The sequence below is a fragment of the Nerophis lumbriciformis genome, linkage group LG06 (genome assembly GCF_033978685.3).
Source record: "Nerophis lumbriciformis linkage group LG06, RoL_Nlum_v2.1, whole genome shotgun sequence".
NCBI classification, from domain to species: Eukaryota; Metazoa; Chordata; class Actinopteri; order Syngnathiformes; family Syngnathidae; genus Nerophis; species Nerophis lumbriciformis.
The window spans coordinates 14,948,631-14,968,116 of NC_084553.2; the positions used below are offsets into that span (position 1 = coordinate 14,948,631).

The 19,486-nt window shown below is 40.5% G+C and overlaps 1 protein-coding gene across 3 annotated transcripts in view; it reads left to right on the forward strand.

Annotated features, from left to right (window-relative positions):
• The window catches only part of LOC133608520 (insulin-like growth factor 1 receptor), a 188,038-nt gene that overhangs the window by 105,597 nt on the left and 62,955 nt on the right, over positions 1-19,486 (forward strand). For all 3 annotated transcript variants that reach the window (XM_061963802.2, XM_061963803.2, XM_061963804.2), the window contains exons 3-5: positions 15,442-15,745; positions 18,329-18,465; positions 18,875-19,019. In XM_061963802.2, coding sequence (XP_061819786.2) covers positions 15,442-15,745; positions 18,329-18,465; positions 18,875-19,019 — 586 coding nt within the window. The remainder of the gene's footprint in view (positions 1-15,441; positions 15,746-18,328; positions 18,466-18,874; positions 19,020-19,486) is intronic.

Below are 19,486 nucleotides of genomic sequence, written 5' to 3' on the forward strand. Positions count from 1 at the left end.
TAATCAAAATTCCCCAAAAAGTGCACTTCCCCTTTAAGAGCTTTTAATGAAAGGTGGGGCTATTAAAAAATATACCTGTGTTTTCATTTTTAGCTGTAATGTTCCAGCCCTCCCTTTCAGGGCAGGTTGAAGGGGGTTGCTAATTACCGAGCCAAGTCATACGGGAAGTTAAAGGAGCCCCGAGGGCCTGTTGCTGCCAGTGTTTGTTACCTGGGCAACGCAGTACATGTAAAACACACCATATAACGGGCCAACCAGGGCAGGTTTGTCAAGGTTAGATTTAAAACGGACAATATTTAGTTGTCTTTTTTTCTTAAAGGGGAACATTATCACCAGACCTATGTAAGCGTCAATATATACCTTGATGTTGCAGAAAAAAGACCATATATTTTTTTAACCGATTTCCGAACTCTAAATGGGTGAATTTTGGCGAATTAAACGCTTTTTCTATTATTCACTCTCGTCACATCGGGAAGCAATCCGCCATTTTCTCACTTTCGTCGGTGTGTTGTCAGAGGGTGTAACAACACGAACAGGGACGGATTCAAGTTGCACCAGTGGCCCAAAGATGCGAAAGTGGCAAGAAATTGGACGAAATTTGTTCAAAATACGAGGCTGTGGGGAAAGCCGACGAAATGGTCAGTCGTTTGTTCCGCACACTTTACCGACGAAAGCTATGCTACGACAGAGATGGCAAGAATGTGTGGATATCCTGCGACACTCAAAGCAGATGCTGACATCAACTCCAAAACTGGACAGATCAGCTTTCAGGAAAAGAGAGCGGATGAGGGTATGTCTACAGAATATATTAATTGATGAAAACTTTATTCATTACTCGGTTTTACGTAAAATATTATACTTAAACTGTGTTTACCAGTAATTTAGCTTAAAACATTTGATTTTTTCAATCATTCGAGTACATTCGGGTAGTCTTGTGTAATGCAGTATTTTGTGTCTATTTAGGTATGGTTAACCTGAGTGCTGAATTCGTGGAAAAATATATGTTCTTAGCGCGCCTGAAATGGGCTGTCTGCACTCTCAAAGTGCATGTTGTTGCCAAATGTATGCTGTAAACCTAGTTCATAGTTGTTAGTTTCCTTTAATGCCAAACAAACACATACCAATCGTTGGTTAGAAGGCGATCGCCGAATTCGTCCTCGCTTTCTCCCGTGTCGCTGGCTGTCGTGTCGTTTTCGTCGGTTTCGCTTGCATACGGTTCAAACCGATATGGCTCAATAGCTTCAGTTTCTTCTTCAATTTCGTTTTCGCTACCTGCCTCCACACTACAACCATCCGTTTCAATACATGCGTAATCTGTTGAATCGCTTAAGCCGCTGAAATCCGAGTCTGAATCCGAGCTAATGTTGCTATACATTGCTGTTCTATCCGCCATGTTTGTTTGTATTGGCATCACTGTGTGACGTCACAGGAAAATGGACGGGTGTATATAACGATGGTTAAAATCAGGCACTTTGAAGCTTTTTTTAGGGATATTGCGTGATGGGTAAAATTTTGAAAAAAACTTCAAAAAATAAAATAAGCCACTGGGAACTGATTTTTAATGGTTTTAACCCTTCTGAAATTGTGATAATGTTCCCCTTTAAAATGACTAAAAATATAACACACGACGTGCTGAGCCTGAACAAAACTCACTTGGTGTTGTGGCTTAAACCTGCACGTCTAACAGTTGCGGCATTGAACTTCTGGTTTGGACCGATCCGAATCGTTCTCGGCCAAGACATCTGCTCTTTTGGCGCGGTGATGTTGCCCCGTGCTGCTGGCCGAGTACACGGTCCAACCCTAGAGCGCCGCTACAATCAAATTGCGCGGGACGCCATTGTGCTCTTCGGATCAAAACCAACGACGAACAATTAGGTGCACTTTTATTTTTTTATTCCCAGGACACAGACCACCATGAACGGGGGTCGTGAATTATGTTGTGCGTATGTTTGTAACTTGCCGAAGGGGCAGAGGACAATAGATTGATTTGGGTGCAACAGACCAGAAACATTCCCACTGTTTTGGCCGGCGACTGGTGTGAATTTCCCAGAATACTTTCCTGCTGGGCTGGTATTTGTCAATCCATGAAAGCTTTCGAGCAGCTTTTTCACCCACAACATCCCTCGGGAAAGGCATGAGGATACATTTTCCTGCTCGATTGGGAACATAATCAACGAATTGCTGTTTTTTTAAGGGGAACATTATCACAATTTCAGAATTGTTAAAACCATTAAAAATCAGTTCCCAGTGGCTTATTATATTTTTCGAAGTTTTTTTCAAAATTTTACCCATCACGCAATATCCCTAAAAAAAGCTTCAAAGTGCCTGATTTTAACCACCCGTCCATTTTCCTGTGACGTCACATAGTGAAGCCAACACAAACAAACATGGCGGAAAGAACAGCAAGCTATAGCGACATTAGCTCGGATTCAGACTCGGATTTCAGCGACTTAAGCGATTCAACAGATTACGCATGTATTGAAACGGATGGTTGTAGTGTGGAGGCAGGTAGCGAAAACCAAATTGAAGAAGAAACTGAAGCTATTGAGCCATATCGGGTTGAACCGTATGCAAGCGAAACCGACGAAAACGACACGACAGCCAGCGACACGGGAGAAAGCGAGGACGAATTCGGCGATCGCCTTCTAACCAACGATTGGTATGTGTTTGTTTGGCATTAAAGGAAACTAACAACTATGAACTAGGTTTACAGCATATGAAATACATTTGGCAACTACATGCACTTTGAGAGTGCAGACAGCCCAATTTTCATCAATTAATATATTCTGTAGACATACCCTCATGTCAGCAGGCCAGGGAAGCTAGGGTCGATATTCTTCTCTTGATCATCTTCGGGACGGTGTGAGCCAAGACATCCAGGGGGTTTAGCTCGCTCGTCTGCGGGAACAAACTGCCGCCATTGCTTGCCGTGCTACCGGGGTCCTTTGTCCCTGAATAGCTCACACACTCCGGCAGATTCAATGGGGGTCTGGTGGCAGATTTCTTTGACTTTATCGTTGGAAATGCATCTGCTTTGAGTGTCGCAGGATATCCACACATTCTTGCCATCTCTGTCGTAGCATAGCTTTCGTCGGTAAAGTGTGCGGAACAAACGTCCAATTTCTTGCCACTTTCGCATCTTTGGGCCACTGGTGCAACTTGAATCCGTCCCTGTTCGTGTTGTTACACCCTCCGACAACACACCGACGAGGCATGATGTCTCCAAGGTACGGAAAACAGTCGAAAAAACGGAAAATAACAGAGCTGATTTGACTCGGTGTTTGAGAAAATGCGATGTCACATTGTGACGTCATCGGTCCGAGAGCGAATATTAGAAAGGCGTTTAATTCGCCAAAATTCACCCATTTAGAGTTCGGAAATCGGTTAAAAAAATATATGGTCTTTTTTCTGCAACATCAAGGTATATATTGACGCTTACATAGGTCTGGTGATAATGTTCCCCTTTAAGCACTGATTCATTTGAACAGAAAACTTCTGTTAGTGTTACAGTTCTTCTTCATCTACTTCTTCATCAATCCGAAAAACTACAGACTAAACCAGGGGTCGGCAACCCAAGATGTTGAAAGAGCCATATTGGACCAAAAATACAAAAAACAATTATTTCCGGAGCTGCAAATTTTTTTTAAAGTCTTATATAAGTGTTATAATGATGGCAACACATGATGTAAGTGTTTATATCAGCTATTAACCATCAAAATGACTACCGTATTTTTCGGACTATAAGTCGCAGTTTTTTTCATAGTGCGATTTATATATGTTTTTTTCCTTCTTTATTATGCATTTTCGGCAGGTGCGACTTATACTCCGAAAAATACGGTATGTGTTGCAGGCACACTTGCCAACCCTCCCGATTTTTCCGGGAGACTCCCGAATTTCAGTGCCCCTTCCGAAAATCTCCCGAGGCAACCATTCTCCCGATTTTCACCCGGACAACAATATTTAGGGCGTGCCATGATGGCACTGCCTTTAGCGTCCTCTACGACCTGTCGTCGCATCCGCTTTTTCTCGTTTTAGACAGCGTGCCGGCCCAGTCACATGTCTTATGTGGCTTCTACAGACACACGTAAGTGACTGCAAGGCATACTTGATCAACAGCCATACAGGTCACACTGAGGGTGGCCGTATAAACAACTTTAACACTATTACAAATATGTGCCACAATGTGAACCCACACCAAACAACAATGACAAACACATTTCGGGAGAACATCCGCACCGTAACACAACATAAACACAACAGAACAAATACCCAGAATCCTTTGCAGCCCTACCTCTTCCGGGCTACAATATAAACCCCCGCTACCACCAAACCCCGCCCCCCCAACCCCCCCACAACTCAATATTTTAGAACCCTAAATTCCTTGCAATAGCTCGTTGTGAAATGTTGTTCTTAAACTGTTGGACAATTTGCTCACGCATTTGTTCACAAAGTGGTGATCCTCGCCCCATCCTTATTTGTGAATGACTGAGCATTTCATGGAAGCTGCTTTTATACCCAATCCCGACACCCACCTGTTCCCAATTAGCCTGTTCACCTGTGGGATGTTCCAAATAAGTTTTTGATGAGCATTGCTCATCTTTTTCAGTCTTTTTTGCCACCTGTGCCAGCTTTTTTGAAACATATTGCAGGCATCAAATTCCAAATGAGCTAATATTTGCAGAAAATAACATTTTCCACTTTGAACGTTAAGTACTTGTCTTTGCAGTCTATTCAATTGAATATAGGTTGAAAAGGATTTGCAAGTCATTGTATTCTGTTTTTATTTACGATTTACACAACGTGCCAACTTTACTGGTTTTGGGTCTTGTACTTAAAAAAAAAACTAAACTAAACACACTGAAAAGGTGTGTTATTTTTTTTTGTTATGGCGCCATCTTTTGGATGTGTTTTCTACTTAATGCTTTCAACCGGAAGTAGAAGTGCTATTCGCTTTTCTAGCTGTCCATAGTGTTTCTACTCGTATGAATTTTTCATTCATCACTCCAAGCAATGTTTGTAAGTTTTACAATATAACAATATCCTAACACGTTTACGAGTGTTATTAACTTACAATGGCATTCTTTTTGTATTGTTTGTTGGAGCAGCCGTTTCACTGCTGTGTTACAGGAACTGTTTGGAAACAATTAGGTATGTCAATAAACTTACAATATTTTTCTGTGTAAATTACTCAATACACAACAGATATATCCACGGCTAAATTTATCAATGGAAAATAATTTTCCCTAAAATTTAATAGATGCGTAAAATACAGTATTGCGCAACACAACCAATGTTGTAATAACAGAAAGAAGCAAACTGCTCAGTCAGCATTAATAGCGCTGATGAGTTGATTGTAAGCAGTACGGCAAGTGTTACATGCATGAGTTTCACACCAACAGCTGATTAGTGCACACAACATTTTAAAGCGCACACAGAGCTGATAAAGCTGCTGGAAGCTGGCAACTCACTGTAATTTAGGGGGAAAAAAGCGTCATGAGGTTGTTTTTTGTCTTGGCCTTGTGCTAATTAGTGATCCCAGCTGTTATGTGCTGCTGAAGACCATGCAGCCTGGGACTTGGTGGTTAACTGAATCAGACAACAGAAAGGAAAGGAAATGTCAACACAAGCATGGAAAACGCATCATTAATCTAAACAGAATTCTAAAATCCCATTGCACACTTGACAATAACCTTTTAAGTGAAGAAATGCTGAATCAAGTATAACAAAATAGTGCAGAGTGTGAAAATGTAAACAGATCAACCTGACAAGAAGTATTTTCTGCAGGTTTAGTGGCAGAAAGTTACGGCTGTGCTCTAAAGGGTGAGCGTGGCTAAGGTGGTGTGGCGTTACTGGTCTTGGTGGGGACAAGCGGGCACCTTGCAAAACTTATAGGCCACCTTGGTCTGACTACGGTTCGTTAAAAAAAAAAAAAAAAGTAAAAAATAATCCCAAAAACTGCCATACTCTCGATGTGAATTTTCCAGTTTTATCCACAATTTCTTTGCTCTCCACGGCACTCATTTTTATTTTCTCTTCCCACTCCATGCAAAGAAGCAACAGCGAGACAACAGGATGGCGCAACTAAACCTGACAGTTGATGCTTTTACCCGTTTGGCCGTTTTGGCGTGTCACTCCCACTGATCAGTGATCACTTCCTGTGTTGCTAGGTTACAAGAGAGCAAGTGCCTTTTTTCATGCAACCAAACTTGATTCACAACTTCCGGTTTCTTCCAAAGGAAGACAAAAAAAGTTATTGAACTCTTTATCGAATGCGTTTTTATTGATAACGACTGTGTTGTTAATATTGTTTCATTTTTTTTAACTCCTTCTGCACTTAGTAGTGGAAGAGAGTAATAATGACTAATCCCGTCCACTTGGTGGCAGTAGTGCACATCATCTCTTATTAAACAGACAACACTTATGTTATGTTATTTTCATTTATTATAATGCAAAGAAACAGCAGACATTCTTACAATTTCATTTCTTAGCATCTTCAATTGCTTTTTTTCTTCATGCGTACACCTGTGGGTGGTCCGGCTCCCCCTGCTGGCAGTCAACAGCAGCGAATTCTGCAAAGGACCACGTTAAATCACTTCATCACCAGCTTCTTCTGTCCCTTCCTCCTCCTGGTTTCTTCCCCTGGCGCCGCATCTCTGCAACAAGTTTGCAGAAAAGCTGGTATCCATTATGTTGCAGACATCCAGCTGAATCATGACGTAGTGCACAACTACCCGTCCCACCAGGTTCCCACCCTTTCCCGACAAAGGAGCCTGGTGGGTCTTATTTTGGAGGTGCTGCCACCGAGCCTAACTGCGGACATCACCTCCTTGTTCTCCACCGCAGATGGGTTTTTTTGACACCTTCCCGGCACATTTGCTTACAGTGGAAGTCTGGGGGGTTGTCAAAGATGGCGTGAGGGTGTGCGGCGGTTGGGGGGGAGTCACAGTGCAGAGGAGGAACATTGCGTGCCTGAGAGACACAGCCACAAAACAGGCCGCGGAATTGCTGGTGGGACCACACAGTTTGGTGGCCTCTGATTGGCGTTGGAGGAGGTCACTTCATGGTCACTGGATGATGATGATGACGTGTTGTCGTCAAACAGGAAAGACAGCAGGTCCATCTCCAGCTTTGCGAATGAAGAATGAAGTTTTTATCACATCAGATTATTATCTATAAGGAACTGAATTTTTTACATGTTTATTTGACTATCAAATAGGCCATTATATCCATCCATTTTCTACCGCTTATTATTATATACACATATATATTTATATATTTATTTTAGGGCTGCAACTAACGATTAATTTGATAATCGATTAATCTGTCGATTATTACTTCGATTAATCGATTAATAATCGGATAAAAGAGACGAACTACATTTCTATCCTTTCCAGTATTTTATTGGAAGAAAAAAACAGCATACTGGCACCATACTTATTTTGATTGTTTCTCAGCTGTTTGTACATGTTGCAGTTTATAAATAAAGGTTTATATAAAAAAAAATAAAAAAAATTGCCTCTGCGCATAGCATAGATCTAACGAACCGATGGCTGAATTAATCGCCAACTATTTTTATAATCGATTTTAATCATTATTATCCATTCATCCATCCATTTTCTACCGCTTATTATTATATACACATATATATTTATATATTTATTTTAGGGCTGCAACTAACGATTAATTTGATAATCAATTAATCTGTCGATTATTACTTCGATTGATCGATTAATAATCGGATAAAAGAGACAAACTACATTTCTATCCTTTCCAGTATTTTATTGAAAAAAAAAAACAGCATACTGGCACCATACTTATTTTGATTGTTTCTCAGCTGTTTGTATATGTTGCAGTTTATAAATAAAGGTTTATAAAAAATAAAAAAAATAAAAAATTGCCTCTGCGCATAGCATAGATCCAACGAACCGATGACTGAATTAATCGCCAACTATTTTTATAATCGATTTTAATCATTATTATCCATCCATCCATCCATTTTCTACCGCTTATTATTATATACACATATATATTTATTTTAGGGCTGCAACTAACGATGAATTTGATAATCGATTAATGTGTCGATTATTACTTCGATTAATCGATTAATAATCGGATAAAGGAGACAAACTACATTTCTATCCTTTCCAGTATTTTATTGGAAGAAAAAAAACAGCATACTGGCACCATACTTATTTTGATTGTTTCTCAGCTGTTTGTACATGTTGCAGTTTATAAAAAAAAAAAAAAAAAAAAAAAAAAATTGCCTCTGCCATAGCATAGATCCAAAGAACCGATGACTGAATTAATCGCCAACTATTTTTATAATCGATTTTAATCGATTTAATCGATTAGTTGTTGCAGCCCTAATTTATTTATTTATATATGTGTATATATATTTATTTATACATATGTATGTATATATACATATATACACATATTTAAAAAAAAATAAATATATATATATATATGTATATGTGTATATATACTGTATATGTATGTATATATATAAATGTATGTATATTAGGGTTGGGCGATATATCGATATACGCGATATATCGCGGGGTTGTCTCTGTGTGATATAGAAAATGACTATATCGTGATATCGAGTATACGTTCTCACGCAGTTGCTTTTAGCTGCGGGCATTACACTACAGGCTCTCCTCACTCTTTCCTGTCTCTGCTTCTCACAGACAGACAAGCGCACCTTCTAACACACGTCACATACTGTCACGTCATACGTCACATACGTATGTATACATCATCACTGAGCAGAGAGGTAGCAGCATGGCTAACATTAGCTGTGATGCTAGCGGTAATACGAGAGAAAGAAGGTGCGAATCTGGTAACAAATGGAGGAATAATTCATTCCCAAGAAAAACAGCAGGGGGTCTATCGTCTGGCGGTGGTTTGGCTTCAAGTGGGAAGATGTCGAACAGACAACCGTAATTTGTCAAGTGTGGGGCAAAAGCGTTGCTATAAAAAAGTAGCATTACTGCTGTAACAAACAGTTCAGGGTGTCCCATGTTACCGGAGTGTGTTAGGTAAAGGGGAGAAATTTTGTCCCTCCAGAGTTGTTGCCGTAGGGTGTGTGTGGTTGTGGAAGGAGGTGTGTGATACTGACATTAAAGAAGCGGTGGCTACCGAACCTGCTCTAATGTCTCCCGTTTATTATTTTATTAGATACGTACACTGTATAGCCGAACCCAGGGCACTCGGCAACACTGCTAATATGTAGCATCATTTGAAAAGTCACCCGCTAGACAATGAAGAGGGCTTACTCCGCACGTCAATATCTCCGTTTGGTGCCACACGTCCACACCATCAAAATGCCGAGGCAAACATTTCCTGATCATGTGATTATATGCATCAAGTGTTCATTCAATGCTAAGGCAAAATATCGAGAGGCTAAGGCAAAATATCGAGATATATATCGTGTATCGCGCTATGGCTTTAAAATATCGCGATATTAAAAAAAGGCAATATCGCCCAGCCCTACCTTGACGGTAGAAAAGCGCTATACAGGTATAACCCATTTACCATATCCCAGATATATCCGAAGACAGCGATCACAAAAAGATGCTAGATTTGTTGCTAGTTGTTTTTAATAAAAAGTCACTCAAAGTCTCTTGACACTTTAACCATTCTCATTGTACAAAAAGCAGCAACAACTGAAAATATAGCAAAATGATGTAATATGAACATACTGTATATGTTAATACTAATTAATAACACAGATTTGTTTTAAATGTACGGTCTGCATACCTTTTTGAGCCTTTTGAAAGAAAGTCATATCATAGCAAATTATTACTCAGTGGCCTAGTGGTTAGAGTGTCTGCCCTGAGATCGGTAGGTTGTGAGTTCAAACCCCGGCCGAGTCATACCAAAGACTATAAAAATGGGACCCATTACCTCCCTGCTTGGCACTCAGCATCAAGGGTTGGAATTGGGGGTTAAATCACCAAAAATGATTCCCGGGCGCGGCACCGCTGCTGCCCACTGCTCCCCTCACCTCCCAGGGGGTGAACAAGGGGATGGGTCGAATGCAGAGGACAAATTTCACCACACTTAAGTGTGTGTGTGACAAGCATTGGTACTTTAACTTTAACTTTATGCAAGTTATACAACGGTGTCATGATGACCACGCCCCTTGGCAATCTCGGGGAAACTCTGGACTTAACTGTTATTTAAGAGGACTGTTGTATTTATAACACATTGACGGCCTAGCTATGGTTGTGAACACTACCTTAGACCCAATACTATGTGTTCAAGGTTCTGGTTTTCCCCATCTGTGTAACAAAGTAAAATTTCCCGATAATTTAAAATAAATGAATCAAAAGAAAGGCAGCGTGTGTTGCATCAATCAGCGTCCCTCAAACACTACATCATCATGTCACATGACTTCACTTGGAGTCTTGTTTAAACACAGGCCACCCCTGGCTGACACTGGTGCATGACCTCATCAGCAGTCCGCATTTCTTCGCTCCTCGTCCTCACTTTCTCCGTTGGTTTCAATCAGAACATCGCAAAAGTCTCCCTCACACTTTCAGCTTCTTTTTGTTTTAAAACTCAAGGCTTCTGCCAGGTTGAATGGGATGTAGCGTACAAAAACTACTGTAGATTCAGTTGTAGTGCTCTTACTGGGAGGGCCCCCGGGAGGACCCCCCCCCTAGTTATTACACCAGATTGAGCAATTTGTGCTCTCAGCGGGGATGCTTGTAGTTCTGTGGCTCTGTGCCGATCTCAGAAAGCGCTAACTCAGCCAGCAAGAATCCTACCTAGCCTATATTTTCATCAAAAATGACTTTCCATCAAACTTTGTTGTGAGTTTTGTGAGATGAAAGGAATTGTTTTTGCACTTTCTGGCGCTTTATTTGATTATTTTTGCAGTGAAGGATACATGGAAACCCAGCAGGTGGGCATCCGTTAAGGTCTGTCATTTCTAATCCAAATTAGAGACTGATTTACGGTTCTGGCAAAGGTTTCTTCCGTTCTTAAAAACCGATGCTAACAAGTCAACTACTGTATTTTCCAGATCATAGGGCGCACCGGATTATAAAGCGCACCTAGTCAGGTTTATTTTCATACAAAAGGCGCACCGGATTATAAGGCGTATTAAAGGGGTCATATTTATTTAAACAATTTAAAAATTGAAAACACTTTCTTGTGGTCTACATCAGTGTTTTTCAACCTTTTTTGAGGCAAGGCACATTTTTCTCATTAGAAAATCCGGAGGCACACCACCAGCAGAAAACGTTAAAAAATGAAACTCTACCAGGTCGTCGTGCCTTATTTTGAGTTTGTTGGTGTTTTCCTGTGTGTAGTGTTTTAGTTCTTGTCCTGCGCTCCTATTCTGGTGGCCCTTCCTGTTTTGTTGGTGTTTTCCTGTAGCAGTTTCATGTCTTCCTTTGAGCGCTATTCCGCACACCTGGTTTGTGTTAGCAAGCAAGACTATTTACATTGTTGCTATCCTTCTTTGTGTGGACATTGTTGATTGTCATGTCAAGAACAGATGTACTTTGTGGACGCTGTAAGTTTTTGCTGTCGTCCAGTATTCTGTATCTGTTTACTTTGTAGCCAGTTCAGTTTTACTTTCGTTTTGCATAGCCATTGCCTTTCCCTTTCCCTTTTGTTAATTTTTGGTTTAAGTATTACATACCTTTTTACCTGCACACTGCCTCCCTATGTGGTCTGCATATTGGGATCACAACAAACCATCCTTGTCTCACCCGACACATTCCGACTTTTACAAAGCAATTAACTACCTGCTGTCACCTACTGACATGGAGTATTACGTGGTTACCCTGCCGAGTTTTACACAGCACAGACACTAAGCAACGGCACATTATTTGCAGATTATAATTATTGATTTGCAAAAAATATTTTTTGGACCAATTAGGTGAAGTTGCATAATTTCCCACGGCACACCAGACAATCTCTCACAGCACACTAGTGTGCCGCGGCACAGTGGTTGAAAAGCACTGGTCTACATAACATGTAATGGTGGTTCTTTGGTCAAAAGGTTGCATAGATTATGTTTTACAGACCATCTTCAAGCCGCTTTCTGACAGTCGCTTCAGGATACGCCGTTTTGTGGGCGGTTTTATTTACGTGGCTCACCTTCGGCATCGTCTTCTCCCCGTCATCTTTGTTGTAGCGGTGTAGCGTGCAAGGACGGGGGTGGAAGACGTGTCAAAAGATGGCACTAACTGTTTAAATGACATTCAGACTTTACTTAAATCAATAACGGAGCAGCATCTTCTCATCCGTGGCACACTAGTGCAATAACAACCCCGGAAATGTGTCCCGTGAAAAACCGTTTGACCGGAACTCTCTAAAAACTAAAGTTCCTTGGGTGAATAATGTAAACTCACTACACCGGTACATTTTAGCGCTTTCATGGCAAATTTACTGACAGATATAAGTAAGAACTTTACACTACTTTATATTAAAAATGGCAACAGCGGAGGATGAATGTCCCATAACAAGAAGATAGAGGAAAAGAAGAAGCTTATCGACTACGGTGTTGGCACGGACTACAAAGGCGGAAGTGCGCAAATTTTCAGGACTTATAGTTTCACCATGTACCAAATAAAATAGCTTCGAGGTCGGTAAGCAGAACCAAAATTATTCCGTACATTGGGCATACCGGGTTATAAGGCGCACTGTCGAGTCTTGAGAAAATGAAAGGATCTTAAGTGCACCTTTATAGTCTGAAAAATACGGTAACTTATGTGTAATTTGGCCGCACAGTACCAGTCAAAGGTTAAGATGCATCCATTTAAACTTCCAATGCTTTTATATATATATATATATATATTAAGGCTGAAACGACGCGTCGACGTAGTCGACGTCATCGGTTACGTAAATACGTCGACGCCGTTTTTGTGCGTCGGCGCGTCGCATATTTACGTCACACTACTTTACTGTCATGGCGGAGCGCAAAGCAGACGATGCGAGCGAGGGGAAAAAAGCACGCCAAAAGTCGTCAAAAGTGTGGGAGTATTTCAATAAACGGCCTAATAATGTTGTATGCACACTGTGTCGAGCGGAAATGGCCTATCATAGCAGCACAACGGCTATGAACGAACATTTGAAAAGAAAACCCCCGACAGCGTTCTTACCATCACCATCAACAAGTCAATCGTCCGCATGCGTATACGTTGTCATTATTACACAAAAACATGAATGTGTCATTTGTATCTGCGTTGTAAATTCATAAACTAAAGCACCGTTTCGCTCTGAGAGTCGCGTTTGGCGTGCCTGTTCAGTGTTTACAAAGACGCGCTCCTCTTTAACGCTGTGGAGAGGCGGCGGCGGCGAGCGAGCGGCGAGGCGCGCCGGGAGCGACGCCGCAATCGTGCCCAGGTGCGCGATCCGCGCAGTTGGAAGAGAAAAGACTTTGTGTAAAATTAAAAGATTGTAAACCTGGCAAAGCCGTCTGGCGTTCAGTCTGTCGGTCCTGAAAGAACCCCACGGCACAAGACGTGTCACAAACGCTAACGTTAATTAGTTGTGCAAATACCTTTTACAACATTAACAGTTACATATACTATGTACAAACGAACAATTAACTTTCACTTTAATCATACTATCATTGGTGTGTTATTAAGCAAAATAAGCAATACTTTTACTTTTGTTGAAATGTTTACACTGTACACTTTTTTGTATTGGATGTTTAGCTTTATTTTTGCACATTTTAGCAAATAAGCAATACTTTTACTTTTGTTGAAATGTTTACACTTGTTACAGAATATTTCCGTTTTGCACTTTTTTGTATTGGATGTTTATCTTTATTTTTTCACATTTTAAAGCAAAATAAGCAATACTTTTACTTTTGAAATGCTTATACTATTCCAGAATATTAAGATTTGCACTGGATGTTTACTTTTATATTTGCACATTAAAAAGCAAATAAGCTACTTTTAATTTTGTTAAATGTTAAAAGTTTTAAATGTTTACATTGTTACAGAATATTTTGTCATGTTGTTGTCAATGTTGACTGAGTGGCCATACTTTTTTTTTTGTAAATAAAAGCCATGCCTTTTGAAAAAACTGGCCTACATTTATTTTTTCCTCTTCATTTTAAATTTAAAAAAAAATCGGTAAAAGGAAAAATAATCTATAGATTAATCGAAAAAATAATCTATAGATTAACCGATTAATCGAAAAAAATAATCTATAGATTAATCGATAGAAAAATAATCGTTAGCTGCAGCCCTAATATATATAAATCCATAAACTGTTAAAAAAATTTTTATGAAATTGAGTAAATGGCGAGTTATTGCGATGTAGAGAAATCCCATATTTTTACTAATTTTCCCAGGAGATTTCCCATATTTTGAAATGCAGATGTCGATGCTCCCTTTTAGACACACCTAATAAAGTTTTTTTTTGTTTTTTAAATCTCCTGATGTTTTTGGTGCTAAATTAACCACATTAGCGCCACATAAAACATTGTCGCTACTGGTCCGATGTTTTCTACAGAAAAATATTTTTTTTTAAACTACTTTAAGCTTTTCCAGTTGTTGCTTAACTCAGTGATTCTAAAACTGTGGCGCGTGGGCTCCACCTAGTGGTACGACAAGGAATCATTTGATTAAAGTACAGTGTTTTATTTTCCTATATTCAAACGTTTTACTGTTCAAACTGTGTGTAAAGTTACAATAGCCCAACATGTTTGATATATTTGTTGAATAAAACTTTGTTTTTAATGAGTACTCAGGCCTACTGCACTACTGTATTTTAATGTTGGCCATTATGGTGGTACTTGGAGAGCTAAGTCTTTTCTGAGGTGGTACCTGGTGAAAAAAGTTTAAGAACCACTGGCCTGACCTATACTGCTCATGTTTAGTTAACTTTTACTGCAAATGAATATCGGCTCCAAGTATCGGTTATCAGCCTTCTTGACTACCGATAATCAGTATCAGCCCTGAGAAAGAAGTTGAAGGGCAATGTTCTTTTTCCCCACCTGCGAAATAGTCGCAGAACATTTGGGGCAAAAAGCAGGCAGAATGTCTTCTTCTGAAACAGTGAAGAAGCCCCACACGATGGACGCCATATCTGTTTACAAAGAGCTCGGGGAAAGTTCATGAGTTAACGGCGAAAAAAGAGCACTTGATTTGCTCACCCTAACCCACCTACAACACAGTATTCACCGTGCATCTCTCATTTTTTAAACGTTGTCTTTAATCTTGTGTCCTCTGTGAAAATAATTTTGTTTTAAATGTGGGGAAAAAAATAAATAATGGATAAAGATGGCCAGAAAAATGAAGTTTTTGGTGAAGACGAAATAAAATGGCAAAAACAAAATCCCAAACTTAAAAACATAAATGTTGTCTGGATGTTCTAATGTTCCTCTGATCTCATACATGTGTAGCATCCATTTAAATACGACTTTGTCTATGTCGCTATTTAACTTTTCTCTTTTCTTCTCACCATCAGAGTGCCCGGTGAAGTGTGAGCGGCGGGCGTGCACGACGGGGGGCGAGTGCTGCCACCCTCAGTGCCTGGGCAGCTGCAGCGTCCCGGGAGACGACACAGCCTGCGCCACGTGCGTGCACTACTACCACCAGGGCCGCTGTGTTGCCGACTGCCCCGCCGGCACCTACAAGTTTGAGGGCTGGCGTTGCATCAGCGCCGATCTCTGCTCCAAGGTCCACCTGCCCGACTACGACAGCTTCGTCATCCATGAGGGAGAGTGCATGACCGAGTGTCCCTCTGGGTACACGCGGCCCTCGCTCGACAGGTGAGCATGAAAGCTGCATTTGGGTGGGGGAAACATTTTTGTTAAAAAGTGGGGTGTATGAGAACCGGGTTACCACTACTTGTTTTATAAGAACAATACATTGATAATAATATTTGCAAAATCAATAACTGATTTCCACTGAAAGTAAAATACAGTGGAAGCCCAATTAACAATTAATTCTTTAACAGGGTTCGAAAATAGAAAAGTTTGTATATTGAAGCAAATTCATTTATAACCTATGTGTCAAAGTCAAGGCCCGCGAATGAATTATCTATGGCACCTGGATGATGTTTGATTAGTAGAGATGTCCGATAATGGCTTTTTTGCCGATATTCCGATATTGTCCAACTCTTATTTACCGATTCCGATATCGACCGATACCGATATATACAGTCGTGGAATTAACACATTATTATGCCTAATTTTGTTATGGAAAAAAATGCCATATTTATTATTGAAGTCTCAAAGTGCATTATTTTTTTTTAACATGCCTCAAACAGCAGCTTGGAAATTGGGACATGCTCTCCCTGAGAGAGCATGAGGAGGTTGAGGTGGGCGCGGTTGGGGGGGTAGGAAGTAACGGGGGGTGTATAGTGTAGCGTCCCGGAAGAGTTAGTGCTTCAAGGGGTTCTGGGTATTTGTTCTGTTGTGTTTATGTTGTGTTACGGTGCGGATGTTCTCCCGAAATATGTTTGTCATTCTTGTTTGGTGTGGGTTCACAGTGTGGCGCATATTTGTAACAGTGTTAAAGTTGTTTATACGGCCACCCTCAGTGTGACCTGTATGGCTCTTGACCAAGCATGCCTTGCATTCACATGTGTGTGTGAAAAGCCGTAGGTATTATGTGATTGGGCCGGCACGCATAGGCAGTGCCTTTAAGGTTTATTGGCGCTCTGTACTTCTCCCTACGTCCGTGTACCGGTACACAGCGGCGTTTTAAAAAGTCCTAAATTTTACTTTTTGAAACCGATACCGATAATTTCCAATATTACATTTTAAAGCGTTTATCGGCCGACAATATCGGCAGCCCGATATTATCGAACATCTCTATTGATTAGTATGAGAACCGGCCCGCAGGCCACAGCCGCCTGATGCTGTTTTGCACGCACCGATACTCCATCAGTGTTGGCGCTAGGAATTTTCAAAATGGGGTCCCTGGGACCCCATCAAGTCATACAAATGGGGTCCCACAGTAAATTTTTGGGTTAATTTGGAAACAAATTATAAATGTATGCATTATCCTGTTATATCTCACATTCTATATTGTGTTTTGGTAAAAGGTTGTCATAAACGTTACTTAATTCATAAGAAAAATAATACAAAAGAAAACATTTTTATGCATATGTAAATGTATTCAGTTATAAACATTCATTCACTTTCTTCTTACCTTCATGGATCTAAACTTTACCGCTGACGGTAGTTTTTTTTCTTTATTTATCTTTAATAAGTTGTAGGTGTATTTATTTCAGTATAAAAGGGTAAAAAGTTTTTTGCTGATATATATCGTCTATATTGTCCAACACCACTCTATATTAAACAAATAGCATACCATACCATACCAACTTTATTTATAAAGCCCTTTGTCATGTCTGTGTAATCATGTTTTGTTTTAAGTCATGTTTTGTTTAGTTATTGGACTCTTTAGTTTCTGGCTTTTCACTCCCTTGTCTTGTTTCCATGATTACCCATTAGTTTTCACCTGTTCCACGTTTGGACTCATTGTGCACTCTTGTTTGTCACCATAGCAACCCATTAGTTTTCACCTGTCACGTCACGCACCTGTTTCACGTTTTGAGTCATGCACCTGTTTTCGTTAATCATGTCTGTAGTATTTAAGTTCAGTGTTTTCAGTTTGTCTTTCTGGTGACATCCCCATATTTATGCTTCTGCACACTCTCCACACCCTTATGATCCTTGCTGCTCTTTTTTCATGCCGGTTCCATGCCAAGTAAGTTTTTGTTTATTAAGCCACAGTTAGTGTTTTTTGTTGTTCATAGTTTTTTGCCTTTGTGCAAGTGTTTGGTTTTATAGTTTGTTCTCCGCCATTGTGCGCGCCTTTTGTTTACTTCCTTGTTTTGTATTTATAGTCTTTAAATAAAAAATGTATCTTCATTCCCGTCTCGCCCGAGCCAACTTTCCGTTGCCTTCGAGAAAAACTAAACCCCAGGACCAAGTCTTGACACCCTTTAAAAACAACCACAGTTGAAGAACAAAGGGCTGTACACCACAAAGAAATAGAGGCCCGGACAGACTAAAAAATAACATTTTAAAATAGAAGTATAATACACATTGAAAAAGCAAATACAAAATGACCCTAAGAACAATATACAAATACAACAAGGAGGTGGTGGATAACTATTCATTTCATACAAAACTCTTAAAAATGATTGATCAGTCACACAATGAGTGGATTGAGTGGACTTTATATGGTATGTTGTTCGTGAATGAAAACATTTGTAAAATGTGGGGTTTGTAAATGGAGGTACTACTAAGACATTTTCAGGGTAAATATGATAGTTTAAAATGATTATGTGATAGCAGGCACCATAAGTTTAGTCTGTCATCTTTGTGTCTGGTCTCCAGCATGTCCTGCACAGCCTGCGACGGCCTGTGCGATAAAGTGTGCGAGGAGAAGGTCATCGACTCCATGGACGCCGCTCAGTCCCTGAAAGGCTGCACGGTTATCAAAGGCAACCTGCATATCAACATCCGCAGAGGCCGTGAGTATGCGGCGCCGCAACGCACGCCAGACACGACTAAATGACATACACCGTTGTAAAAACCATGCAGCATAGACGGCGAGATGCAGAACGCGGCACATAAGAGAGACAAAGTGAAGGTGTGTGCAGCCTGGAGAAGATCGTATAAAGGAGAGAACGAGCGAGCCTGGGTTCAAATATACCACCGTGGCTCTGGAATAGTCTAAACATGGGCCGACCAAAACAGTTTTACAATCCACGGTGATGTCAGAGCTAGTCTAGACCAGAGCCTTGGAAAGTCTGGGAACATTATCATTTCCTGCACCTGTGCATAAATGCAAAAATGATAGAAATAGAAAGTCAGCATTGAGATTTAGTGAAAAATGCATAAGAGATGCTAAGTGAGGTTTTTCTATTGTGTCGCCTTCAGACAACATGGTGGCAGAGCTGGAGAGTTTCACAGGTTTGATCCAGAGAGTGACGGGCTACGTGAAGATCGGACACTCGCACACTCTCAGCTCGCTGGCCTTCCTCCGCAGCCTACGATACATCGATGGCGAGGAACTTCTAGATGAGTAAGACTCCATAACACACTTCTCTGCTTTTCATGTATACAAGTGCAGGGAGACTCTAAAAGCTGTGTAATTCAAGATTCAAGATTCAAGATTGTTTATTGCAGTGACGTGCGGTGAGGTTCATGACTGGTGAGGCACTGACTTCATCACAGTCAGATTTACAAACATATGAACCCTAAAGAGTATCTTATTCACCATTTGATTGGCAGCAGTTAACGGGTTATGTTTAAAAGCTCATACCAGCATTCTTCCCTGCTTGGCACTCAGCATCAAGGGTTGGAATTGGGGGTTAAATCAGCAAAAATTATTCCCGGGCGCGGCGCCGCTGCTGCCCACTGCTCCCCTCACCTCCCAGGGGGTGATCAAGAGATGGGTCAAATGCAGAGGACAAATTTCACCACACCTAGTGTGTGTGTGACAATCATTGGTACTTTAACTTAACTTTAACTTTACACATACAAACTGTA